General features: G+C 45.2%; 1 protein-coding gene across 1 annotated transcript; it reads left to right on the forward strand.

Moving 5' to 3' along the window:
* Positions 1-436: 436 nt before the first annotated feature.
* Positions 437-19,230, forward strand: LOC146195964 (uncharacterized). Its single transcript, XM_084596311.1, has 3 exons — positions 437-552; positions 16,673-16,934; positions 19,012-19,230. The coding sequence occupies exons 1-3, from the start codon at positions 497-499 to the stop codon at positions 19,171-19,173; spliced, it is 480 nt and encodes a 159-aa protein (XP_084452437.1). The 5' UTR covers positions 437-496; the 3' UTR covers positions 19,174-19,230.
* Positions 19,231-24,286: the final 5,056 nt, after the last annotated feature.

Here is a 24,286-nt window from a genome sequence, read left to right on the forward strand (position 1 = left end):
ATGTCAAGAGATAATCATCAAGAAAACGATATTTCTGTGCTGTGTTTTTACTGCAACAATAATGTCCTTCTTGAAATTGACTGATAATGCAGGAAGTGGGGTGTCGAACTGTGCTTTACTATTTGGAGCAAAATAGAGGTAAATACGGCCCCCAACCTCCATGTTCATCAAATCGCTAAGCTTATTGCAATATCATCGTCATTGTGCATTAATAGCAAATGGAGCAGTTTTAATGAGAAGGAAGCAAAATAATTGTTATCCTAATTTAATAAGTAATAATGCTCTTCTGAACGCTCAGACGCCTCTTAGAATTGCCATTTCATTAAATGTCAGTAGAAGAGAGCAGCTGTTATGAAGTCTAGAAACGTCTGTGTGTGCTTAGGATCATCTATTCAGAGAACATCTGGAGCAGCAAAATATAAGGTCGCGACATGCGTTTAAAATCCAAATCAACAACGGAGACAAACTTGACTCTTAGTTACAGAAGAGTTCTGACATGGACACGGAGAACCTATATAACGCTGTGATGGTTGTGCTGGTAGCACAAACCTTGTGAGTATATCATCTCAAATTTTGGACATAACCCCGACTTCAGTCATACCTTCAGTTACCGTGGAAAGTTTTGTGCATTACCCTTATTTTTCTCATACTATATTATAAAAAAATGCAATGACTGAACAGGCTACAGTAAGGTGAGTATGGTAAATAGAAAGTACCGTCGATTCAGTAGAAAGATGCACCCTTGCTTCGCAAAATTTCTTGATGCTGCAATCAAGCATCAATCATTTGCCATTGTTATGGAGCGCTACTGAATGGCTTCACTTTTATAGATATTTAAAATTTGCAAAATGGTAGAGGTAACATTAAAGGGACACTAAAGAGAGAAAGGAAGTGAGTTTGCATCGATAGAATGCCAGTTCCTGATTACAAAAAGACCACTCTTACTGAAAACAGAGCTGTTATAAGGTAGTAAAGAAGAATAACAGAAATACAGGTATCGCCACCACAGCCAAACGGCCGAGGCTCGCAACTGCAAATCACGTGACGCGCTAGGGATCCCGGAGGCTGACAAATGCGAATTACGTTGTATGTTTGAATGCGGTAGTACGTTTTTTCTCAAACATGATAACACGCTTTTATCATACGTAAACGACGGCGAAAAGACAACGTAAACGTTGCAAGGCAAATACAAAAATATACTTGGAGGCGCCACCGGCGCCCACTTCAGTTTTGGTTTCGGCTCAGGCATTTCGTGCGCACTCGGATAGTTTGTTAGAACCTGCAGCGCCTGAATTACGAGCTTGGAGCAGCAGATGCGCCTTGATGGTTCCCATTTGAGCATTCGGAGGCACGAGCGAGCGAAATCCGCTACCGCCGACACACTCCTTCGTTCATACTTCTGCGCCAACATATCGCCGCTGTTGCCGCTTCGACTGCGACCTGACCGCTTGAATGCAGCTACGTACGCCACGAAAAGCATACATATGCTAAGTACAGAAGGAAAAACGCATTATCATTCAATTGTTCACTAAATCATGGCACATCTGACCAACATATACTGCGTCAACAAGACCTTCAACGTGCTATTTGCAGGCGTCGTAAACAAAAGGGGCATACTTGCCGCTCATACCAAGGAGAGCGTCGATATATCGCACTCGTCGCCCGGCGAAAAAAGGGGCCTCGGGTAAAAAGTAAAAACTAAAAATAACGAAGCACCAGAAATACATTACAGAAGATTAAGGAAAATCGATTTGTAAAAAAAAAAAAAAAAAAAAAACATGCAACAATATATAAGACTCGAACTCGCTACTGCTTGATCCACAACGTTCGGCGCTAACCGCTCGGCCACGCCGCGCCACATGAACCTTGGAAATATTTTTAGCTTTTATGTCATGACCCCATTTACAATAAAGTGTTTCTGCTGCTGGTCTAAAAACTAAAACTTCTTGATCATCGGCGCATGCTGCCTGCTCTCACGTCTTGGAACTAATGTTCTGGATGCCTATGCGCACTATATTGTGCACTCGATCCATTTTAACTTGTGGAATTTCGCAGCGCTGGCAAATGTAGTGGCGCCGGCACTTCGGTCATGTTCTGCTACAGTGGACGTAATTTTCGCTGAACACGGAGCTGTAGCACAAACCTTGAAGAAAAAAAGTGCGACGAAGCTTCAAAACTGACAAGCGCAGCAGCGAGGACACTATTTTGCTGGTAACTAAATCTTATTTGTACGTAAACATGTCGGGAAGCGTTGCGATGACCGAGGGCTCGGTTTGTTTATACACAGTGCAAGAAGGAGCGCAAAAGCTTGAGAAACAAGTAAAGTATCGTGCATTACAAGCGCTCTATTTTTTTTCTTCCTTTATGGGCCCATCGCTCGGTAAATTACTCTCTTCATCGTTTTATTTATTTCGGCTGAGGCCGTCATTGCGAGTACGCTGTCGCCAAGTTGGCCCTTGAGGGATGCGACGCCGCGGGCCGCGCCGGCTCGCTAGCTATCACGGAGTCTCCGCTTACGTCATAGTGTGCGTCACTCAACTCCAACTACGTAGTTGGGGGCCACAGTTTGAATTCGACCGGCGGGAACAAGAAAAAACCTCAACTTCTTGTCGCAATATCTCAGCAATTATTCAATTTTTTGCTGCCGGATATGCGGCGACAGTGTCACCAAATGTAGTTTATTAGATTTTCATAACATCTTTGGCTGTCTTTAGTGTCCCTTTAAGAAATAGGAAGCGTGCAGAGGGTGTCAGAGAAAAACCTCAAGTTACTCACATTCTAGTAGAAATCAAGAAGAAGAAATGGGCATGGGTAGGACATGTATTGCGAAGAAAGAATAGCAGATGGTCGCTTAGGGTAACAAACCGGATTCCAAGGGTAGGAAAGCGTAGCAGGGGGCGGCGGAAAGTTAGGTGGGCGGATGAGATTAGGAAGTTCGCAGGGGTAAAGTGGATGCAGCTAGCACCTAACCGGGTTAATTCGAGAAATATGACAAAGGCCTTAACCCTGCAGTGAGTATAGTCAGGTTGATGATTATGATGAACATTTGCATTTTACCCAGACTGCCTTAACATTTTAAATTTTGAAATTTTGCGTTTCAAATGTGCGTATATGAGAAGGATTGAGTAGACTTGCATCTCTTAGTTTAAGTTGTGATTTATTTTTGACGACGTTAAATTTCATTTATTTAAGAGCAATAAAGTATAATCCTGCCGCTTAAGTCTGTTCGAAAAGTAAAAACCAGTGGTATAAAACACGTGTGTTTTCGTCTCCTCATCACGTTTTTTCGTGTTTGCGATGGAGATTGACGGTATTTGTTCTGCAATAAAGTCAATAAACTGCTTTACTAAACAAATAGATCATGTTTACGAGCACTCAAAGGGGCCATTAACGAACTCAAAACAGTTAATAAAGTACTCTAAGCCTTTTTGAATCGACACATCTGCACTAAATACAATATAATAAAAAGCACGCGGACCCACTACAGCTAGGCAAAAAGGCGCTGATACAGTTAACCAGACGAAAGAAGGAACCTTTTTCACCTGGCACGAAACAATAATGCCTGCATTGTACCAGTAAAGTGGGCTAGTTTGAATTGCTCCCACTTGAAATGACTAGAGTGGAAAAATAAAAACACAGACCGAAAGAAAAACGTAAAACATGATGACGTGCTAGTTCATTTTACAATCTATCCAAGTTTCTCGCGCTCATTATGTTAAGTACAAAGGCATCCCCACTAGCCCTTATTTTTATTCTTGATCTGATAGACACAAACTGACGTCCCCATTTGGATCTCTGTCTTTTTTTTCTCAGTTGCCATGTATCGTGTAAGTTATTCTCAATAGAGGAAGAGCTCCTAAATATATTAGGCTAATCGGAAACGGTAAAATTGGGATCTGAAGACGAAACGGTAACATATTCATGACCTAATTGTTCTGCCTTGGTTGCTGAGGAGAATACTTGTAGTCATGTGTGAATATACCTGGAAATCTAGGCATCAATAACGAGAAATATTACGCTCACGGACACAGAAGAGAACATTTCTCTTTATTCAAGATGGTAGGCAGCCATCAGTGTATCTCCAGAGCGAGGACTGAATATATAGTAATTTTTATTGCCCGTCTCCGACATAGTACACACAAAACAAAATTACATACACTACGATCCCCTTGCATGTGGTGATTTTATCATTAAGCATTCAGATTATGCGGTTGAACGAAGCAAATTGGTGGTTGTAGAGTGGTTCAGAAATCTACAGCGTGTAACAGCAAGTGCACTGTCCATCGCTGTACCAGGCTTTCCTGCCTGCGTAGAGAGCACAAATCCCATTGAATGTTAGGGCATGACAAGCTAGGGTGCATACGCCGCTAGTTATCTCTCCTTCAGTCTCCAAGCGCCACTCCCATTTCTCACAAGATTGCATAATAGCTACTGTTTTTCCCCTGCCATTGTTTTGCTTTTCTCCTTTATATGCATTTGAGTTGAAACACGTTTTGTCGGTATGCCTTCACTGGCACATCGCTCTTATCATAAAAGAGTGAGCAGGAAAGATCATTGTGATTTTGTCTTTGTTTAAGCGGTCGAGAAAAAGGCTGCACTGCTTTTCTAGCCAGGCGGCGAACGGTTAATCGTCGGTGACACTGGATTCTGTGAAGTGCAGCGAACGATTCGCATGAGGCGGTATTTACAAAGACACTAGCGGTCCCGCCGAATTAAAACGAAATATAATGTAGTGGACTGCCACACCAGTGCACCGAACGCTAAATGAGGGTTCCTCTGTCAGCGTCGCTTCAAGGCTTGTATTCAAACCAAAAGGTCCCGTTCCGATGCAGATCGCTTTCTTTATTGTAACGAAAACAGCCGAGGATGATTTAGCATACCGCATGTAGCGTTACTGCGGAGGTTAGCGCGACGACCTACGCGAAACCTGGGTATGCGGTGACAACAACCGCCTACACAGCTGCACGCTGTGTGCTGGAATCAATCTAAGCGTTCAGCGCACTTTGAAGTTGCTTTTTTGATCATTGGTTACCGAGATGCTTATGAAAGCAAAGCTATCTGTTTGCCATGTAGTTTAAGATAAGAAAAAAATATTTTGGTTATAGTGTGGTACTGCTTATAGTACGTGGTTTCGTTTCTCCGGTGGCTTATGTTATAAACGGTGTACACTGTGTTAGGTATAAATACAACGAACAATTCAAAACAATTCCCGGCCTCGGCGGCCGCTTTTCGATGGAGGCGAAAAGCAAGACGCCCGTGTGCTGTGCGATGTCAGTGCACGTTAAAGAACCCCAGGTGGTCGAAATTTCCGGAGTCCTCCACTACGGCGTCTCTCATAGCCTGAGTCGCTTTGGGACGTTAAACCCCACAAACCAACCAACCAATTCAAAACATAGTGTCCCTCATAACTGCTGTGCCGATTTGTGGAACACCCTTAATATGATATCGACCTGCTGGTGCCATGTTGCTGCTCTAAAAGTTTGATTCATAGTTGATGTCTTTAATTTCGTTACGTGATTGGGGGCTAAGTCCATGGCACAAGGCAAGACGCACAGCAGAAACCGCCCACTGGACTACAACATACAGGGGGCAACATGGGACAGCCCTTTGTCGTTTACGGTCGCCTTCTTCATGGTATGCGTCCAAGGCACGAAAGCACCATCCTGTTGCCGGTTAGGCTCATGTAGGGCAGTGCGCGTGGTTAGGTTTCAGGCGCGAGACATGGATGTTGCCATACGAGCAGAACTGTATGTGTAGCCCGAGATAGCGGGAGCGATCTCACAGGTGACTGCGGTGACTCGACGCAACACAGTATTGGTCAGTATAACAAGAGAGGTTTTTCTGAGAGTCTGAGGCGGCGGGATGTTGTCAGTGGTTATAAACACCTGCTGCAAGGCTAGCGATGCGAGAAGGCGTGAGCTGGCTAGTGGCAAGCGTGGTCGGCACGAGCAACAGCGTCGTGGGCGTAGGCGGATAATGGACCAGCAGACGTAAGAAGCAACATGAAGAGCGGCATTCGATGATGTGAGAGTAAAAAAAACGGCAAAATCATGATAGGAGGCACTGTATGCGAATGCAACATTTGGCAGAGCAGGATTCCAATCATGAGTTTGTTGAAAAGCAGGATGCCAATCATGATGGTTTGGTGAAAAGTATGTACATAGCTAGCATGTCTGTGAGGGTATGGTTGAGGTGCTACGTGAAGCCGGTTTTTTGGAGTGTGATAGGCGGTAGTAAGCTTATGTTTGGTTGAGACAGAACGGAGAGTGCCTTCAACAACTTTATAAAGGAAGGGGCGGCCACGGTCTGTAAGGAGTTGACGGGAAGAGAAGTCGGCGAAGGAGGCAAACGCCATGGGGTGCAGTCATGTCGAGAAATATTGTCAACGTACGAAGATTTCAAGGAGATCGATTTATCATCTGAAGTAGGCAATTCGTCCGGATTGCGGTAACGTTGAGGGTAATAGTAGGATGGCCGGAAAGTAGGGCAATGAGGTTGAGAAATTGTTGGCTGGTGATGTCGCATACTGTGGCAAATAGGTACAAGACGGCGAGCTCCTGCCTCACAACGGCCTGAATCAGCGACGACACCACGGGGAGTGTGGAGTCTGTAGACGTCGGTGGTGACATTACAGGTGCCAGGCCTTCCAGTTCCCAACGGACTATTCCTTTCACCATGTCCGCTAAGTTGCGAGAGTCCACGGTCTTTTAAGGTAAGGGCTACTGTTCCTCGCAACCTCTCATTGCTGTGTTTCAAAGCCGGGAAAACTGCCTGGAAAACGCGTAATCTTTCGACCCGTTCAAAATGGCGGCACTCGTCACTGATGGCGTCAATAGTGGGAAAACTTTCCCAGAGAAGCTAGTTAAAAATGTCATCGGCAATTTTATTGAAGATGTGGCGCACCATGTCGCTCTCATTCATGGCGCCGCCGCCGACCTTGTGGTAAAGTGCCGGGAAGTCTTGCATCTAAGGAACTCTCAGCCAGAATAAGTGCCACTCGCGAACAGTATTTTTTTTGCGGTGAACTGCCGATCATCAGGCTTTCCAAACAATGCTCGCAGCCTCTCATTGCAGATGTTCCGACTAGTCAGCTGTTCTTCACGGATTACATTTAACACCCTTGTCATGCCATTGAGATAAAAGATTACATTTGCCAGCATATTCGTATGATCCTATCGGTTATATGCGCTTACCCTTACGTACAAGCTCAGCTAATCCTCGCATTCGGTGCCATCCATGCAGGAAAGCTGCAACGGTCGAGGCGGTGTCATCAACACCATAGTAGCGGTATTGTTCCGCAAATGGCTGGCTTGGGTCCTGTTCAATGCGTAAGCTAGTGTCTTGCACTAAGACAGCAGCAGCTTTGCAGCTCATAAAAACTTGATGCACCTAAACTGTATCCCTCTCGTGTGCCCTGCCATGGGCTATTGCTTCGCACACTTCTCTACTGTTGAAACACAGAAGTGATCTTAGCAGGCCTTCCGGCTTAACACAACGGCATATTATCTTAAAGAGGGATGCGGTCAGGCGACCAGATTCTGCAGAGTACCAGTTTTTCCTCTCTGCTTGGTCTGGTGTATATGAGCATATTTATGTTTGCTTTCTTTCTGCCAGACTTCATCGACTCTATGTAGTTTTGCACAATACTTTGTACTTAATTGCTCCAAACATCGATGCCATCTTTCATCAATATTTGTGGTTCTTTGTGAATTTGTTTTGACTTCTCTTGGCTGTGTGGGCACAAGTACGACAGCGCCTTATGTGTTCGGCTCCTAGCTGAAAGCATTTTTTTTTGGTTCAATAAGATCCTCCTTCTGATAAGGTGCAGCTCCTTCACACAGGTTAAAGTCTGAGCTTTTATGTGAGCTGATTTGTTGAATGTGTTTTCTGGATGAATGCTCGTGCATACGCGCCCTTTTTGCTGGCTCCTTTGCTGAAATTCAATACAACGAAAGTTGGTTAGCTATGTCTATTCTTTAACATTGTTTCTTGAAAGTGTATTAGCAATGGATTTACTCATGGCTGTTACATACAGCCAGATTTATACAATCAATGCAAGAATGTTTTAACAATGAACAATAAAAATTAGGTTAACATCATAGCTTGTTCCAAGAGACCGCAGTATGAATAAAACAGGATTGCGTGTGATGTTGCACAGCGCTCCTATATGAAAAAGCTCATACACTGCACACAGTACTATGCTGATGCTAAAAATCTAAATGCTTGAAAATTCATCCATAGCTTTGGTAGGGACAATCCATTTGCATGACAGGCCTATGCAGGTTGGCTCGTCAGTGTCTGTATTGTCTGTAGCGTCCTTGACAGTGAACAGCAGCGCCCAGCAACATGCTGGCACGTTTCACTTAACCTGCGTGGCAGTGGGTGAACAAAAAATATGGGCTCTTCACATTTGCTCTAAATTTCCCTATTAGAATGCTCAAGCCTTGACTTTTCATTGTGACACTTTTGAACCACCTTTCTCCATTTTTTTTCACTTCTTTATTCATCAGTTAGAATAATTTCATTGAATTTATCGTCATCTCTTATCTCACATCAATCGCGAGAACCACAAATAACAATGACACGCAATTTTTGCGCAGCTCGCGATTATTTCATGCACGCCGTGCACGCCGTACCGTACTGCACCCACAACTTTTCGATCGAACAAGGTGTTTAAAATATCATTTAATACAGACTGGCCATCTAATACAGCAGACAATATAAACATTGATGCACTACTTGAAAAGCAGAGGAACGTCTTTGCTAATCCTATATGATGTTAATAGGCTTTTCAGCGCGGACACTTCGCTGACTGCTATACTGGTATGCGCCTGCAGCAGCAACGAGTTTTCTGAGCTCAAGCATGCAATGTGTATTTGCGCATTGCGAACGTGTACACTGCGCGCACTCCGCGCTCGCCAAAAGGCAGTAGCGCACTAGCGGTGCACATTTATCGAACGTATTACAGGTATATTTTATATACCTGATATTCTATACAGGTCGGACAGCGATCAAGGAACCTTCGCGGTGTGAAATGTGCCGGTCGCTTTGCGTCACAGGACAATCTCTTGCTGCAGCCGTTGTCGTTCTCGCCGCTGGTGGTGATTCAGCCGCAGCCATTTGACAGGCGCCGTGCATTTTCGTTATTCCTTAAATTGCACGCGGGAAAACACGCTCTCCTTTTGTAATTCTGGCCAGTTTGCGAACTGCCGCTTAAAATTCCAGGACCCTGACCTGAAGCTCCGCCTTCCACCTGGCCTACCCCGACACGAAGAAACTTTGTTGTGTCGCCTGTGGGTTGGCGTAGTATTCACGAACTCGTATTATTTTATGATAGGCATTACAAACAGCCCTGAATGTGCAAGCTGTGGGTGCGACGAGTCTATAGGCCACATTCTTTGCGAGTGCCATATGTACAGTGAGGAAAGACAATGTCGGCGCCGTACGCTGGAGAACCTAGATGGACGCCCATCGACTGAAATTAAAATTTAGGTCCCTGGCCACAGCGACTGTCTGCGGTGAAGGCCTCCCAGGCACTGCTCCGCTTTATGAAAAGCTCAGGCCTAATCGAAAGAATACGAGTTTGCTGCCATCTTACGTGATATGACTGTGACGTGATGAGTTGTGGCATGTCTGTGACGTGACTGTATTAACTTCACCCATCCCTCTCTCACAACTTTTATATCCGCTCACCCCTTTCCCCCAGTGCAGGGTAGCAAACCAGTTTCTTTTATGGGTTAACCCCCTACTGAAAAAATTGTATGGGGCAATAACCTCATATTTTCTCACACAATCTCACTCAATTCACATAAAAAATCACATACAAGTCGAATATATTTGCATAAGGTCTGATAGGTTCTTGTGCATTATTATAAAATATGTACAACATTTTATGATAAAGATGTGCACGGTTTGAGACTCTATACGATGAAATTGCATTTTATGAGGTGTTTGCCCTGTAGAACTTGTGGTTTTTCAGTAGGGCCTCCCTGCCTTGCCTCTTCATCTTTCTCCTCGTCCGTCAATTGCAACAACAATAAACGCCATTTCTTGTTAAAATAAACACACCGAATACCACATTCACATCTTCCTCCAGCAATGTCGCTCGTAGCTTTGTTGAACCACGCTGAGACGACGTAGCTACGGGCTTTCATTGAAGTTAGGCAGGCTGCTCTCAGAAGACTGATTTCAGGATCGCCGGTACTTGTATTAAGTATCATATTCTTGATGTAACCTCCTTCTTCTAGGACCCATCAGCGATGCGCTTCACGGATGGTCGAAGTGTCTGGGTGCAGATAAGTACACTTTCAGAAGTCGGCGATCCATCCTTTTCTAAATAAAAGAATAGAATGCCGTCTTCTGCAATCATTATTTCCGCTTGAAGTGTTTAGAACTCAAACAATGCGGTTGTAAAACTGCACAACCTTTTGCGAATATGTGTCCAGAGTACTCCTAGATGGTATGAGCGGCTGCGTTTTTAGCCAGTGGGCGGGGTTCTGTTTCCTCCGATAGGTGGCACACCTTATTCTGAAAGGTGTCAATCGGCAGACTCTGGGGAATCAGGCTTCTCTACTGAATAGAGAGGGGGAGATGAGATACAACCTTTGTTTATTTGTTTATTTGATACTTGAAAGGCAGCTGGTATGGGGCATTACGTGAGGGATGGGCATAAGAGTTAAACAACAATGGTCTTGATAGCGTTCATAAAATGGATGGCGTTGATATGATGCACGGCCTCCTGTTGTAGATCATTCCAGTCCCGGGATGACGTGACGAAAAAAGATCGAGAATGAGCGGTAGTTCTTGCGGAGGGGGTGTAGACCATCTTATGGTGATTAATACGGCTTGAGAGGTGATAAGCATGTGATATGACTGATTCTCCTAAACATGAATGATAAAAGAGGCACAATCGAGAAATTTTCCGTCTGGTTTCAAGGCTAAGTAAATTGGCTCTAGATTTTAAAGAAGACACACTAGTATAGTATGAATAATCAGAATAAGTGAAACGGATAGCACGATTTTGCATTTTTGGGATACCGTTTTTATAGAGGTTTGTCTAGGCCATGGTGACACGTCAATACAACCTCTGTTCGAGTGGGGCTCATAGCTGTGCTACTCATGGAAACTTGGGCGCCATCAATCAATGTCCTAATCACCGGCTTGCTGCTTGCAGGCTGGCAGTCGCAAAGTGGCAATTCAGTACTCCTATTACTCGGTGGTTTTGGCCTGTTTGCTTCTGTGAAACGTGTGTATGACGTCAACAGGGACGCCTTTCATGGCAGTTCTCGGAGGCCAAGATGTGTCGCATCAAGTGGCCTAAACAGCAAGCGATAGATAGCGATCATTTTGCCTACATCTACCATCTGCTAATTAAACTACTCAAAGAGTGACAAGCATGATTGCCAGGTCAAATGGCCTACCTGCACTGAAAACCGCAATAAATGTTTATGACTCTACTTTGTGCATGATTTGAAACGTTTATTCATGCGAGTGAATTGCTATTAATCTAGGTCCAAGTAAAACCAAGAAAACATTTTCGATCTACAAATTTGGTGTATCTTAGTTTTTCGAAGCATTCTCGATTGCCTAGAAGCATGAACAGAACTCTTGTTTTGCATCTGAAGCGCATAGGAACAAACCGCAGCAGTGGAGCTACAGCTTGGTTTTCATCTGGTCATATATTTCAGTAGAACGAAAGTGTTTGGAGTTTCTTACCTGTCAGACAAAAAATTTCTTCCTACAACAGAGGATTTTAAGTGAGAAAGCCCTCGATCTCACTTTGCGAATAAGCGTTACTATTGTATGCAACGTGTATTTCAAACTTGGTTATCAATTTGCGGTATTGTTGCGATGGGCAGTCGCTGAACAACGGGAAGATTTCGAATTGTGCTGAAGCTTCATAGAGATTAAGTACAAAGATGATATAAGAGGATTACTGCCGCATCTGAATTTTTTCATTTAGAGGAACCTCGACAATATTAGCTTCATTTAAACTTTCACACAATTTGTTAACTGTTTTAAACGCGAAAAGTTTCCTTATTAAAAAACTTCGCATTGAAATTCGCGCATGAGGTCCTGTAGTTGTGACTTCATAATCGGGTCGATCAACAAAGTTTAGCTTTTGCTGCATTCTACGGTGAAGGTGGCTTTTCGGCGGATTGTGTTGTCCATCCTATTGCGCAATAGCACACCTGCTGCTGCCGGTCATGTGCCCTAGCTGCTCGAATCTCGTGATCGGTGGCACTGTAGTTTTCGTGAAGCAGACTAAACAGGCATAACACCAGCTCATCTTCTCCGCTCTTCCCGGGCAACCCTTAAATCCTATATATATTATCTTCAGTCATACTCTCGTTTCTCCTCCTCAATTTCAAAAAAGTTTCTCGTTTTACATTTAGTCACCTACCAATTAGCCCAAGCTTGCAGCTCAATACATGCTAGCTTGCAAAGTACTTGGCCATTGTAGTGCTCAGTGTTTTTTTATTGTGTGCCGAAGCTTTTTTTGTTGTCTAAACAATACAAAAAATAAATGGAGTTCTTACCCGTATAGTTTCAAAAATATTCATTTGAATTTACTGAATCATAACTTTTCTTTCCGGTTTCGATGTAGCCAATCTACGTTTCATAAATCTTTTACTCTTATTTTGCGAAATTCGTTTGTTTCAGTGATGCGCTGTTCGAGATTTAAATAATTTAGTTTTCTTTACGTTCCTCTGTGCTGGATGCGTTATTTGTAAACATCACTTATTTTGTACCAGATAATTTCGACCTCAAATCTTCTTGTGCTCGCAAAGTACTGTGGCAAAAGCCGAATGGGAACAGTACTTAACTGCACTGAACTTTTTGAAAACAAGTAAGATTAATTCTTCTAAAATCATTTTTTTATTTAGTATTGCAGGATGAATACAGATAATTGTTTTTCTGTACTGAAATAGGTAACGGCAGGCATATGCATGTTTTAAGGAGCATCAAGTATTTGATTTTGATGAGATAGTAGCAATTACCTTAAAGCCTAACACAAACCTAGTCACGGACGACAAAGACGTACGCCCTGAACTGTCTACATCTCTGTCGTCCGTGTCGATATTTGTGTTATGGTTTCAAGAAATTTAAAGAGCATCCTTTGATGTATCTGCATGCATGAATTGCGATGTGCACAAACAATGAATCAAATCAGCTTAACAGCATACGACTCGTGTTATTTTCAGTTCGTGTTCTTCGTCACTCCCTTACGCCACATGGGAGCTTGGTAATTTGAAATCACTCGAAATCAGCGTCCGCCAGTCAATATAGTAATATAACTTGTGCGATCAAAAATACTCTGTTGCTGCATGTCCTATATGCCAGACTTTGGGCAGGCCAAAAGCCTTAACCACGAAGAATTTTTTACATGTTCAAATTCATATAAGCAAGTTTCAATGTTTCTAGCGTTATTTTAATACAATCGTCCGTATAATTCATATGTGTCCCTTTTTTGAGCCTTTTGGACTAGTTTTCAATTCCCTTCAGTTCCCATTTGCTCTGTTCTCCGTCCTGTGGTTGCTTTGTGCTTTTAATACATGATACTGGAGAATAATGTATTTGAAATAGTTTAGAAACAATAAGAGTTTTAGAAAAACAACTGGTATAAATAAAACCTTTATATAGCAGACGCTTGCAATGTTTTCGCCCAAAAACTTGTCTATCATCGATCTTTACAACATCGAGGCTCTTCTGCGCTTTTTAGGTAGAACAACCATGAAGTAACTAAATCGCGATTTGCAGAAATTAGCGTACGTGTGTAACCCAAGACACTAAACTTTTTGTGATAAAATGTGCAGTATTTCGTTTCAATAAAGCGTTTTCTTTCGGAAAAGAGCGACAAATTATCGCATTACGGTAAGTGTCTGCTGCATAGCTCTGTCTCCTACAGGCTGTATGTTCTGACCACCCACTAAACCTCATCCTCTGAAAGCTTTACCACCCGTCATTATGTATTGAAGAGCACGATCGCTGGACTATTGCCGTATTCTACAAGCACACACACAGACCTGAGATTCTTCTCCAAATGTGGAACGCTTTTCAGCTTTTCTTAAGGGCGATGCTCAAGCTATATATAGAAGGGAGATGATAGGAGGCATTTTTACTACGCGACCGCCACATTTAATTAGACGTTGGCAATGGCTGATCCAGAAAATTTTTCTATACCAGCCATCAATTATAAAAGGGCCAGCTTTAATGCTATTGTGCCCGTGTCGCTGGAAACCTGGTGTTGGCGTTGTCTTGGTTTTACCGCGAATACCAGTAGTAACCGAGAAATTAAAATGTTTTGCCCTAGTCCAAAATTGACCTCGGTTTCAGCACTTTGCGATTGAAGCACCTGGCCCCTCGGCGAAAAAGCTGCGTTCGTTAGTTACGAATAAAAGTTATCCAAGTGTATGCATTGTCATACCACTGTACGTAAAGAGCCGGCGCTTCGAGGACTCGTGCTACCATCCGAGATAGGCAGAGGCGATACGGTTGAAGCGGGCTAAAGGCCATCAGTACCGGAAGAACCGAGCAAGGCATGGAGAGGCAAATATCAATGTTGTGTCATATAAGTACTTCTCTTGAGCATGATGATCGAAAGAGAAGGCCCCGACAGAGCCTTCGCGTTAACTCTAAGGAGAAACATAAGCATCGTTCCAATTTTCTTAAAATTATTTTCTGCTTGAAGGTTCCAGGAAGCATAATAAAAACAGAAGCCAACGGACGGCTGGGAGCGCGAACGGGGGCATCTATTTGCAGAATGATTGATCCAACCATCACTGCTTCACGCATGTTTTCTCGCAAGATTTTTGCTGCCGTAATTTTATATCTGAGTGCTGTAAATCGCATTTTGCTATTCGGTGACAGCACGTACTTCTTCTCTCACATTTATTCTTAAGATTACAAACTGTTTTTGGCCGCCTCATACTAATAGTAAATTCCAATCGTATAACCGCGCTAGCCTGCTTTTTGCAAAGGTACGCCCCTCTATTCTATTTCCTTTGTTCAAATGGCATTGTGACGTTCTGTTTAGACTGACCACGGAGCAAACTCTGGGTTTGACTTTGGGTTCTGCTGAAGCGAGGAGGAACGAGCCAATAGACAAATATCTGCAAGACCCTATTTATTTTTGCTCTGCAAAAATGGGAAGAATGAAGGTGCTCTCATCCACTGGCTTGCTGGAACAGTCGATCAGGCCTTTGTGCTCGTTCTCGTCAGGCGGGATGGCGTTCAACCGAGCGAGGCTGGTTGCGGGCTCGGCGCTTGACGCGATCACTTCTTTTCACTCGGGGCGTCTCGGCGGGAGCCGACGTAACGGGTCGGAGCTTTGGGCTTCTCGGACGTATCGGCTGGCTGCCAGTTTACAACGGCCCCTGGAAATCCCGTCATCGTTGACTCGACCAGCGCAATCTTGCGTCTTTATTCTCCCGTTTCTGCTCGACTCCACCTTGTGTCTTCTCCCGAGCTTCGGAGGCAGCCGCGTCGTATCCATCACCAGCATCCGTCGCCACGTCTCGCTGCGGAAGGGCGGTATCATGTTGCCGGGGCTCACCTCTGGGCAGCCTGTTGTGCGCTTCGCTGTCCTCTTCAGCGGCTTCTGTAGCGTTTTGTTTACTTAACAACGGAAACGGCGAAACTACTGCCCCTTCCTAATGCCTGCCGGCTGGCCGGCCGGCGCCTTGTCGCCCCTGAAGGCTTCCCACTCCACCGGTGCCGTCAAAGATGCAAACGGGCCATAACTGACGAGTCCCGGCGGCAATGGCCCCCACATGCCGACAGAGGAGGCTCTCGAAAACCCAATGGGCACAATCATGTACTGCACAAGGAAAATCAAGTTTAGGCCACATAGATAGGTTTAGGCCTTCACAGTTTGAACAACATATTTTTACCCAGATATGTTCTCCCTTCGTAGTACCGCTAACTATTCCGATGTTTGCTTGTTCTTTTTCGGCAGGCGCAGGCATGCGGCCTTATAATTGTGAATCTAGCACGCCAATCATTTCTGTATTCTTTGTTTGTTCAGGCTCGTTGTAGCAAGACGCGGCTTTATCAATTACTTTGTCGCGGCAGCTGATTCGAGATATATCTCGAAGGACTCCAGCCACCCGCTTGCATTTCTACAATGTTCCCAGTTATGCTGTTACTGTCCGCCGTTTTATATAGACGTTTCTAAGCGCCACTTTTAAATTGAGTGATGACAAGTGAAACGGACATTCGTAGATCGGCGACACCTGAGCACGATTGTTGCTATCGCCGCCGCCGATTGCTTAGACCCTTTTCCGGCGCAAGGCAGCCCAATAAAGAGGTAATTTCAGTGTGTCTACGCCTGTGTGTTCATATGTGATCATGGCATTGTCACCGCCAAGTAACAATATTCTATGCCTTTTCCCGATTACGCCTATTTAAATGACAACATGCGTTCTCCATTCTTGCCATTCATTCTTAACGGAGCCATCTTTACTACCCAGAATTTTGTATAGATAGGTACAAGGTATAAAACTCTTTGTTATGGGCCATCCTATTGTTGTAATCTTAACAAAAATAGTGATGCCCCATTGAGAGTTAGGGTTTAAATCGCCTTGTTTACAAAAACGTACATTTGGAGCTTTTCCCACTGCATCGTGCAAGTAAACCACGAGTAATTCCAAGTTTTTTTCTACTTCTGCAGCATTCCAGAAGTCTCAAGTAACGCTCAACATACTGTTAGCGAGGTAAAGCCTGCTTGTGCAGACACAACTGAAGATTCTGACGAGGACTATTCCTCAGAAGAAGATGAGACACCTGTACATACCATGCAGCCTCTTGGCATTGAATTGCTCTGCGTGAACGGACATCATGTGGTAACAAACGCCACATATGGAAACAATGATACTTCCTTCCACTCTCAGTTCCTTGGAAACTGGAGTGATCATTCAATGTGTCTTATGCCGGTAAGTTGAGTACCGTTATCGCCTAATGTTACACAGTTTATAGCGCTGAAATTCTGCGCTTAAAAGTTTGAAAGCATGCCTCTTTTCAGGAGGAGGGCGATTATTGACGCTAATCAGCTATGTGATCTTGTTATTTGCTAATGTCTACTCTGCGCTATGAAAGCGTCGGAAAAAGCTTCTCATTTACCATGCTGAGTTAATGCTCTTCACTGTTGTTGAGAAAGAAGGCCGGGTCATCATTTAAATTTCCGCTCAAGCAACTTTTTTCGCAGCCACTGGACTATCTGTTCAGCGGCAATTAATAATGGTTGTAGAATGAAATCAAGAATCTGTGTGCCCTAACAGAACAGTGCAGTTGAATATTACAGATTTACTGTGCGGACATTGTGGAGCACTTCAATTGCCGTTCTTATGTTATGTGCTTGTGATGTCATTCTGCTCTTGAGCAATTATGGAATTTTGTAGTACCTAACGCAAAGTATCCACATTGGTGCACCTGGAATCCTAACGCAAGGGGATTTTTAAACCGCAGTGCTGATGTTCGGTTATAAACTGATATATTCAGGTACTGCTTTTGAGCCTCCATGCAGCCGATGTTTCTACACCAAGTGATTTGGAGCGTGATGAGCTCCGATGTGGTACATCAGGCGACCCAACTGATAACGCTGAGGACACGGATTAACAGGTAGCCAACAGGGCCGCGTTTCTAAGATGGTAGAACGCAACGGGCAGGTGTACTGTGCTTCATCAGAGCATGTTAGTACATCATTATCACCCGCATGAGGCCACCATTTTCAATTTCAGATTCCGAAACTATGCCGCCCTATTAATTATGACGCCATAATCATATGGTTTCACTTCTGTCTACCATACTGAATTATGATGCCTTCATTGGCACCCGAATTAGACCGCCAACTTGGTTTCTAACGTCCCAGTCACGCGGAGGCCTTAGTCGACCGCCGTTTTCGAATACTAATGGCATCATCAATAATTACTATTATTGGCCAACATCTTGTATTTATAAGTGACCTCACCAATTTATCACCTATTGGGTTGCATTTGAATTACTATGGGGGACCCCGTCTTGAATTTATCGGTGACATTATCAATTGGTGGCCATCTTGGATATACCAGTGACGTTAGCAATCAATTACCAATTGGATATACAAATAGCTTCGCCGATAAGTCATAAATTGGGTTGCTATATCAATTTACTGTAGGAACCACTATCTTGAATTCCTCGGACGGAAAATTTACTTGGTGCCAGATCCCAGGAAATTCAGAAACGTTATGAGTAAGAGCTAATGTTCCTAATAAAAAACGTAGTAAAATAAAAAAATGAAGTGAATAAACAACGTATGGTTGTGTGAAACACTGTAGTGCCATAACCTTATAGTTGGAGCTTGTCTACCCCGCCGTTGCATCAAACGCAAAGTGGGACACACAAAGTTTCAAGAAATGATGATATCCCTCGCTCTGCAGGCAGTAATAAAAAAGTAAAATTTAAAAACTTTAAGAATTACCTAGTGAGAAACGACATCCATATGTGTGTGAAACGCTGTCGTATCACACCTTAAACGCCAGACCTTCAGTCACCTTATGTTTTAAAGACTGGCTGTCTGATTCCTAGACTTGAGAAATATTTTGACCTGAATGTGAAGATTATCTCCATTAATACGTGCATTACTTAGACCAAAAATTATAGTGTGTTTTAGCTGTCTTTTAGGACGATAATGGCGACAGTCTACCTTTCCTTTCCTATTAATTCTCTCTCATTGTTTGCTTCTCATTGACGTTCATTGCAGTACTACATATAGTTAAAATAGGTTTGCAGGAAAGGAAATGCGCAGTATCAGTCACTTTCTCCGGAAAGTGTAGCAGTGTACATGGGAGGCACGCTAGTCAAGACGACATCTCGCGGAGTCTTGCGGAATATGACATATTTCGCGCACAACTCTCGCGCCTGGGATTTCGTTCTATAAGAATGAAAAGGCCTTTGCCTTAAGGGACAGTTGTGCATTATTGTGAGTTGGTGGGTTCCTTTGTGGTACTGACGAACTTTATTCTTTGACAACAGTGCAATCCATTTCATCCAACACCATGCACGACTTTGGAAGGCAGCAATTGCACATGCGTACCACGGAAGGACTGCCCCACCATTGGAGTATGTGCCATGAAAAACAAAGGCCTTGGTAATGATGACTACAATTTGAATATAACCAATTTTTCACTGCAATAAAGAAATAAGCGCGACAATATTCACTGTAATAACGTTTCATAAAATAAAAACAAGAGATGCCGCCGTTGATTAGGTATGGTTAACCCTAGTTCAAGTGCGAAAGCAACGGCTGCATGGATACGCTTGTGGCCAAATGAAGAGAGGGCTGCATAAGTTCACTCACTGGTGTTAGATCATTTTTATGCCGCAGCCAGTCGCACACACAATGCACGCTTCCAAAGGGGTTCCTCGTGAAGCGGTGGTGAAAATCTCGCGTGGCCGACTCACGCTCGCTCAGACTTGCGTTCACCAACTTTGCCCTGGACGTTCGTCTATCGCTCCGGACCCGGTGTGGTGATTTCCAGACCAAGGCAAGCAGTTTGATGATTTTTCGACCAAATTTTTTTTGGCCGCAACAGCTGCGACAGCTAAGCCTATCAGCTGCCTCACGACATCGGCGCGTTCGCGCGCAGCGGCGGTGGCGACGTCGCGTCCCGCCAAGCCCAACACCGCCTTGACTATGCCTTATACTGTGGAAGGCACCGACATTACCGCCGCGGAGTTATCCGATGGCTCATGGACGGCGTTCGAGATGCAACGCCGGTACCGAAAACCATCTCCGCCCAAGAAACAACTTGCCGAGAACCAGACGCCAGCCGCGACATCGACTCTACCGAATCCGCGGACACGCGGACGCCCTCTACCTTTGACCAAAAAGCGTCCTCTGCCCCGTCTGCCCTCGGAACACCTCAAGATCGTCCTCCGTCCACAGGGCACGCTGAACCTCCACACCGTAGGCCCCGCACGACTTGCACTTGCTACCTACGCAGCCGCCAGCGTCGACCACCGCCTAGCGGTTACTGCCGACCAAGTCCGCATATACCCCACTAACAACACCATCACAGTGAGCACGCCTGACAATGCCCGTGCAGTGTCTTACGCCAAGACCGGCACCATCACCATCGACAAGACAGTAGTCCCGGTTGCCGCCTACGCCCCAGCCCCGGACAATTCCGTACGGGGGATTTTGTACCGAGCCTACAGTTACGAAAACGATGCCGAGATCCTGGCTGAGCTCCGCGCTCGTAATCCCGATCTCCCCATCGTTGCTGCGCGTCGTATGGGCAAGACGCAGCACTTCGTCGTTACGTTCGCCAACACCGAGCTGCCCCGATACGTGCGGTACTTGGGGTTTACTTTCGAAGTCTTCCCTTTGAAGCCTCGCCCGGAGGCGTGCTTCAACTGTCGCAAGCTGGGTCACCGAGCGGACGTGTGCCCCCAACCACGAATACCTACTTGCCGCCGTTGCGGCGTCGCTCACGACTCCCCACCAGCCGGCCCACCACCTACCTGTCAAGCCATGTGCATCGTATGCAAAGGCTCACATCCAACAGGCAGCAGAAGCTGCAAATACCGCTTCGTGTCTAGCTACAGGCGCAAATCTTCACAATCCCCCACGGACACTGCCACTGACCCAGGCAGTTCGCCAAGCGGCCGCCAGTCCCGTCCCCGAGAACGCGGCCACCAACAACCACCCCCAAGGGATGATTCCTTCCCGCCACTGCAAAGCAGCAGTCCCCCAACTGACCTCGCCACAAGTCAACCACTTCAGCTGCAGGAACCAAGAGATGACTCTTTCCCCCTCTACGTGGACGCAGTGGGTGCCGAGATAGGAGCAGGTCATCGTCCCAGAGACGCAGCTCGCGGATCAACTCCAACTCCGGAGAAGAAGACATTCCAAACATTTGGCATGGAAGACGCCACTTACAGACGACAAGCAACGCCGAGCACCCGACCCACAGGTAAGGGAGCTGGCAGAGTTAGGCCGACAACTGCAACAACAGTTAGCTCAGTCTAACGCAAAAATCAAACAGCTAGAAACTGCAAATGCGCAATCAAAAAATGAACAGTCGTCTGTGGCTTGCGCTCGCGTTGAAATCAGCCGCAATGAAGACATGGAAGTAGATCAAAACCGCCGTAACAAATGAAAGGCACCTTTGGTACCTCGGCCAGGTACAGATGACTTAGAGAGTAATTATGAAGAGAGATTTGCAAAAATAGACCTAAGACTAGCCAAGGTGGAGCAAACTATCCAGAAATTAATACCACAGCTTAACAAAGTAACTGACACAATGGAAAAGTTTCCGACTACTTTCGAAATTGTCCTAGCTAAACTCGACACGCTTACAACCAGGGTTAACGCACTAGCATCTCCTAGCAAACTGATATCTCCAACGCCAAATGCAGGCTCTTTGCCTCCCGCCCACACAGCATTCTCACGCCCAGCTGACGGTGCTTCGGCGCGTCCGTCCCCCAGCAGCATTCTCCGACCCAGCGTATTGCAACCCGCGCGAGCGGAACCTTACCCGATACGCGATGGCTAGTACACCTGTTATAGTGTGGCAATGGAACTGCAGGGGATTCCGAGCCAAGCGCAAGGCTCTGGAATATGCAGTTTTGGCCCAAACAAACAGGCCGGTAGTCATAGCACTTCAAGAGGCGAATGCAGAAGTAAAGCTTGCAGGATATGCAGCATACAATGAGAAAGTGTCGGCTGAGTGCCGGCCAATCACAGCTACACTTGTACATCGTAATCTAACTGCAAACCAACTAGATTTGGAAACACCGGAGGTCTCTCATACATTTATACAAATCCTGCCGAACAAACGAACGCAATCTTCCCTTTACATTCTAAACGTATATAGTCCACCTAAGACAACAGCACGAAAATAGCCACACTCTTTCGTAAGGCGCATGTAGCCGCTCATAATGGAATGTTGCTGACTGTTGGAGACTTTAACACACCCCATGCAGAATGGGGCTACTAAGTTAACAGTAGAAAGGGAACTAAATTATGGGAGACAGCCCAGGCGCTAGGGCATACCTTACTCGTCGACCCTGGTAAACCTACGCGCATTGGTAACAGTGTAACCAGGGATACGTGCCCTGACCTTACCTTTGCCAGAAATATCCCCGACGCGAGATGGGAAAACCTAAATACAAACATAGGAAGCGACCACTATGTACTATGTACCACTTTTGGAAGACGTGTTTGCAAGACGCAGCAAACACTTCAAAAACTGTTAGCCTGGAGGACAGCAGTCCGAGCCCGGACGCTCAGCTAGTGCACATGATTGAAGCACAAGGAAGTATCCATGCTCGATGGCGTAAAAATAAGCACAACCGACGTTTAAAAATTCGGCTAACCCGGCTTGAAAAGGAAATCGAGGCTTACTCGTGGGAACTTAGCCGAGAACAGTGGCATCAGACTTGCGACCGCCTTAATGGGCAACTGGGCAACAAGAACACGTGGTTTTTACTTAGACATTTGCTGGATCCTACGAGAACTAAGGCAGATTCCCACAAGAACCTACATAGGATCTCGCAATCTTTCCAAGGCACCGACGAAGAGCTCATGACCACTTTAAAAGATAAATACATTAACACCTCCCAGTATATGCCCACGCCAGATGGGTACTCAGGATTGGATAATCCTCGCATGGATAGCGTCTTTACCGTAGCAGAGATTAGGGCTGCTCTTAACCAAATTACCGCCACCTCGGCACCGGGGGAAGATTGCATCACCAATAAGATGTTGCGCAATTTAGAAGATCAGTCAGTAGAGGCTCTTACGGACCTCTTCAACAGGTACTGGACAGAGGGCAGCGTCCCTGAGAAATGGAAGCACGCTAAAATTATTTTCATACCTAAACCGTGCAAAAGACTCGAGATGGGGAACCTCCGCCCAATCTCGCTAACGTCATGTCTCGGGAAGGTAATGGAACACGTTGTCTTAAACAGGCTCCTTATGCACACCGATGCGGAAGGCCCGTTTCCCCCGTCCATGATTGGGTTTCGAGGAGGTCTTTCGACTCAGGACATTATGTGGCAAATTCAACAAGACATTCTAGATACAAATCGCATAAGAGCCACGCGAGCCATCCTGGGACTCGATGTGAGTAAGGCCTTCGACAATGTGTCACACGCTTCCATCCTCAATTACCTCTCACAGTTAAACATAGGCAAACGGACATACGACTACATCGCTGCCTTTCTGAATGCGCGCACGGCTACGCTCCATTTCGTTTACAAAGTTAGCGACAAAATTACACTAGGGACGAGAGGAACACCGCAAGGCGCCGTACTTTCACCTTTTCTCTTCAACATCGTTATGAGCGGCCTCCCGCGTCTGTTAGATGATGTCCCACACATACATCATTCCATATACGCCGACGACATCACAATATGGACCAATTCTGGCTCCGATGGAGATATTACAGAGTCATTACAACGAGCAATCGACACGGTACAGTCTTATGTGCAGGAAAACGGCCTTACTTGTTCACCGGCTAAATCAGAACTATTAGTTATAAGAAACAAACAAGCTTCTCAGGTAAAACCAGATTCTCGAGAACCTATCCAGTTACACATTGGCAACCATCCGATACCCCCGGTAGCCACGATCAGAGTCCTCAGAATGTTGATTCAGAATAATACGCAGAACACAGAAGCTATACGCCGGCTACGCGTCACGGCGCACCAGATAGGTGGGGTGGTGAGACGCATTGCCACACGTCGCAGGGGTATGAGAGAAGCCGACCTGTGCAGGATCATTCAAGCCTTTATGATAAGCAGAATCATGTACGCTTCCCCGTACTATCATCTGCGTCGTAGGGACGAACATGCACTTAATAGCATAATTAAAACAGCATACAAAGCGGCCCTTAGCTTACCAGTATACGCTAACTCAGATAGACTACTGCAGTTAGGAATTTTTAACACGCTATCTGAACTAATTGAAGCCCATAAGACAGCACAAGTGACCCGCTTGTCACGCAGCCTTGCGGGACGCGTAATTCTCGACAAGCTCCACATACACCCCACTGAGGAGGTGTGCGCAATATCCCATTTATCGGCTGACATAACTAGTAGACTAGTTTTTAAACGAATAGCCACAAACATGCTACCAGGTAGACATGATGCCCGCAGGAAGACAAGGGCACAGACCCTTGAGAAACAGTACGAGGACGATCCACAAGCAGTATACGTGGATGCAACGCAACACATCAAAAACAGAGCATACGTGGCATGTATGGCCACTCCAAAGTCAACCTTCATTAACGGCATAACATTT

The sequence above is a fragment of the Amblyomma maculatum genome, chromosome 3, assembly GCF_055883805.1.
Source record: "Amblyomma maculatum isolate TAMU_Amacu chromosome 3, ASM5588380v1, whole genome shotgun sequence".
NCBI lineage: Eukaryota > Metazoa > Arthropoda > Arachnida > Ixodida > Ixodidae > Amblyomma > Amblyomma maculatum.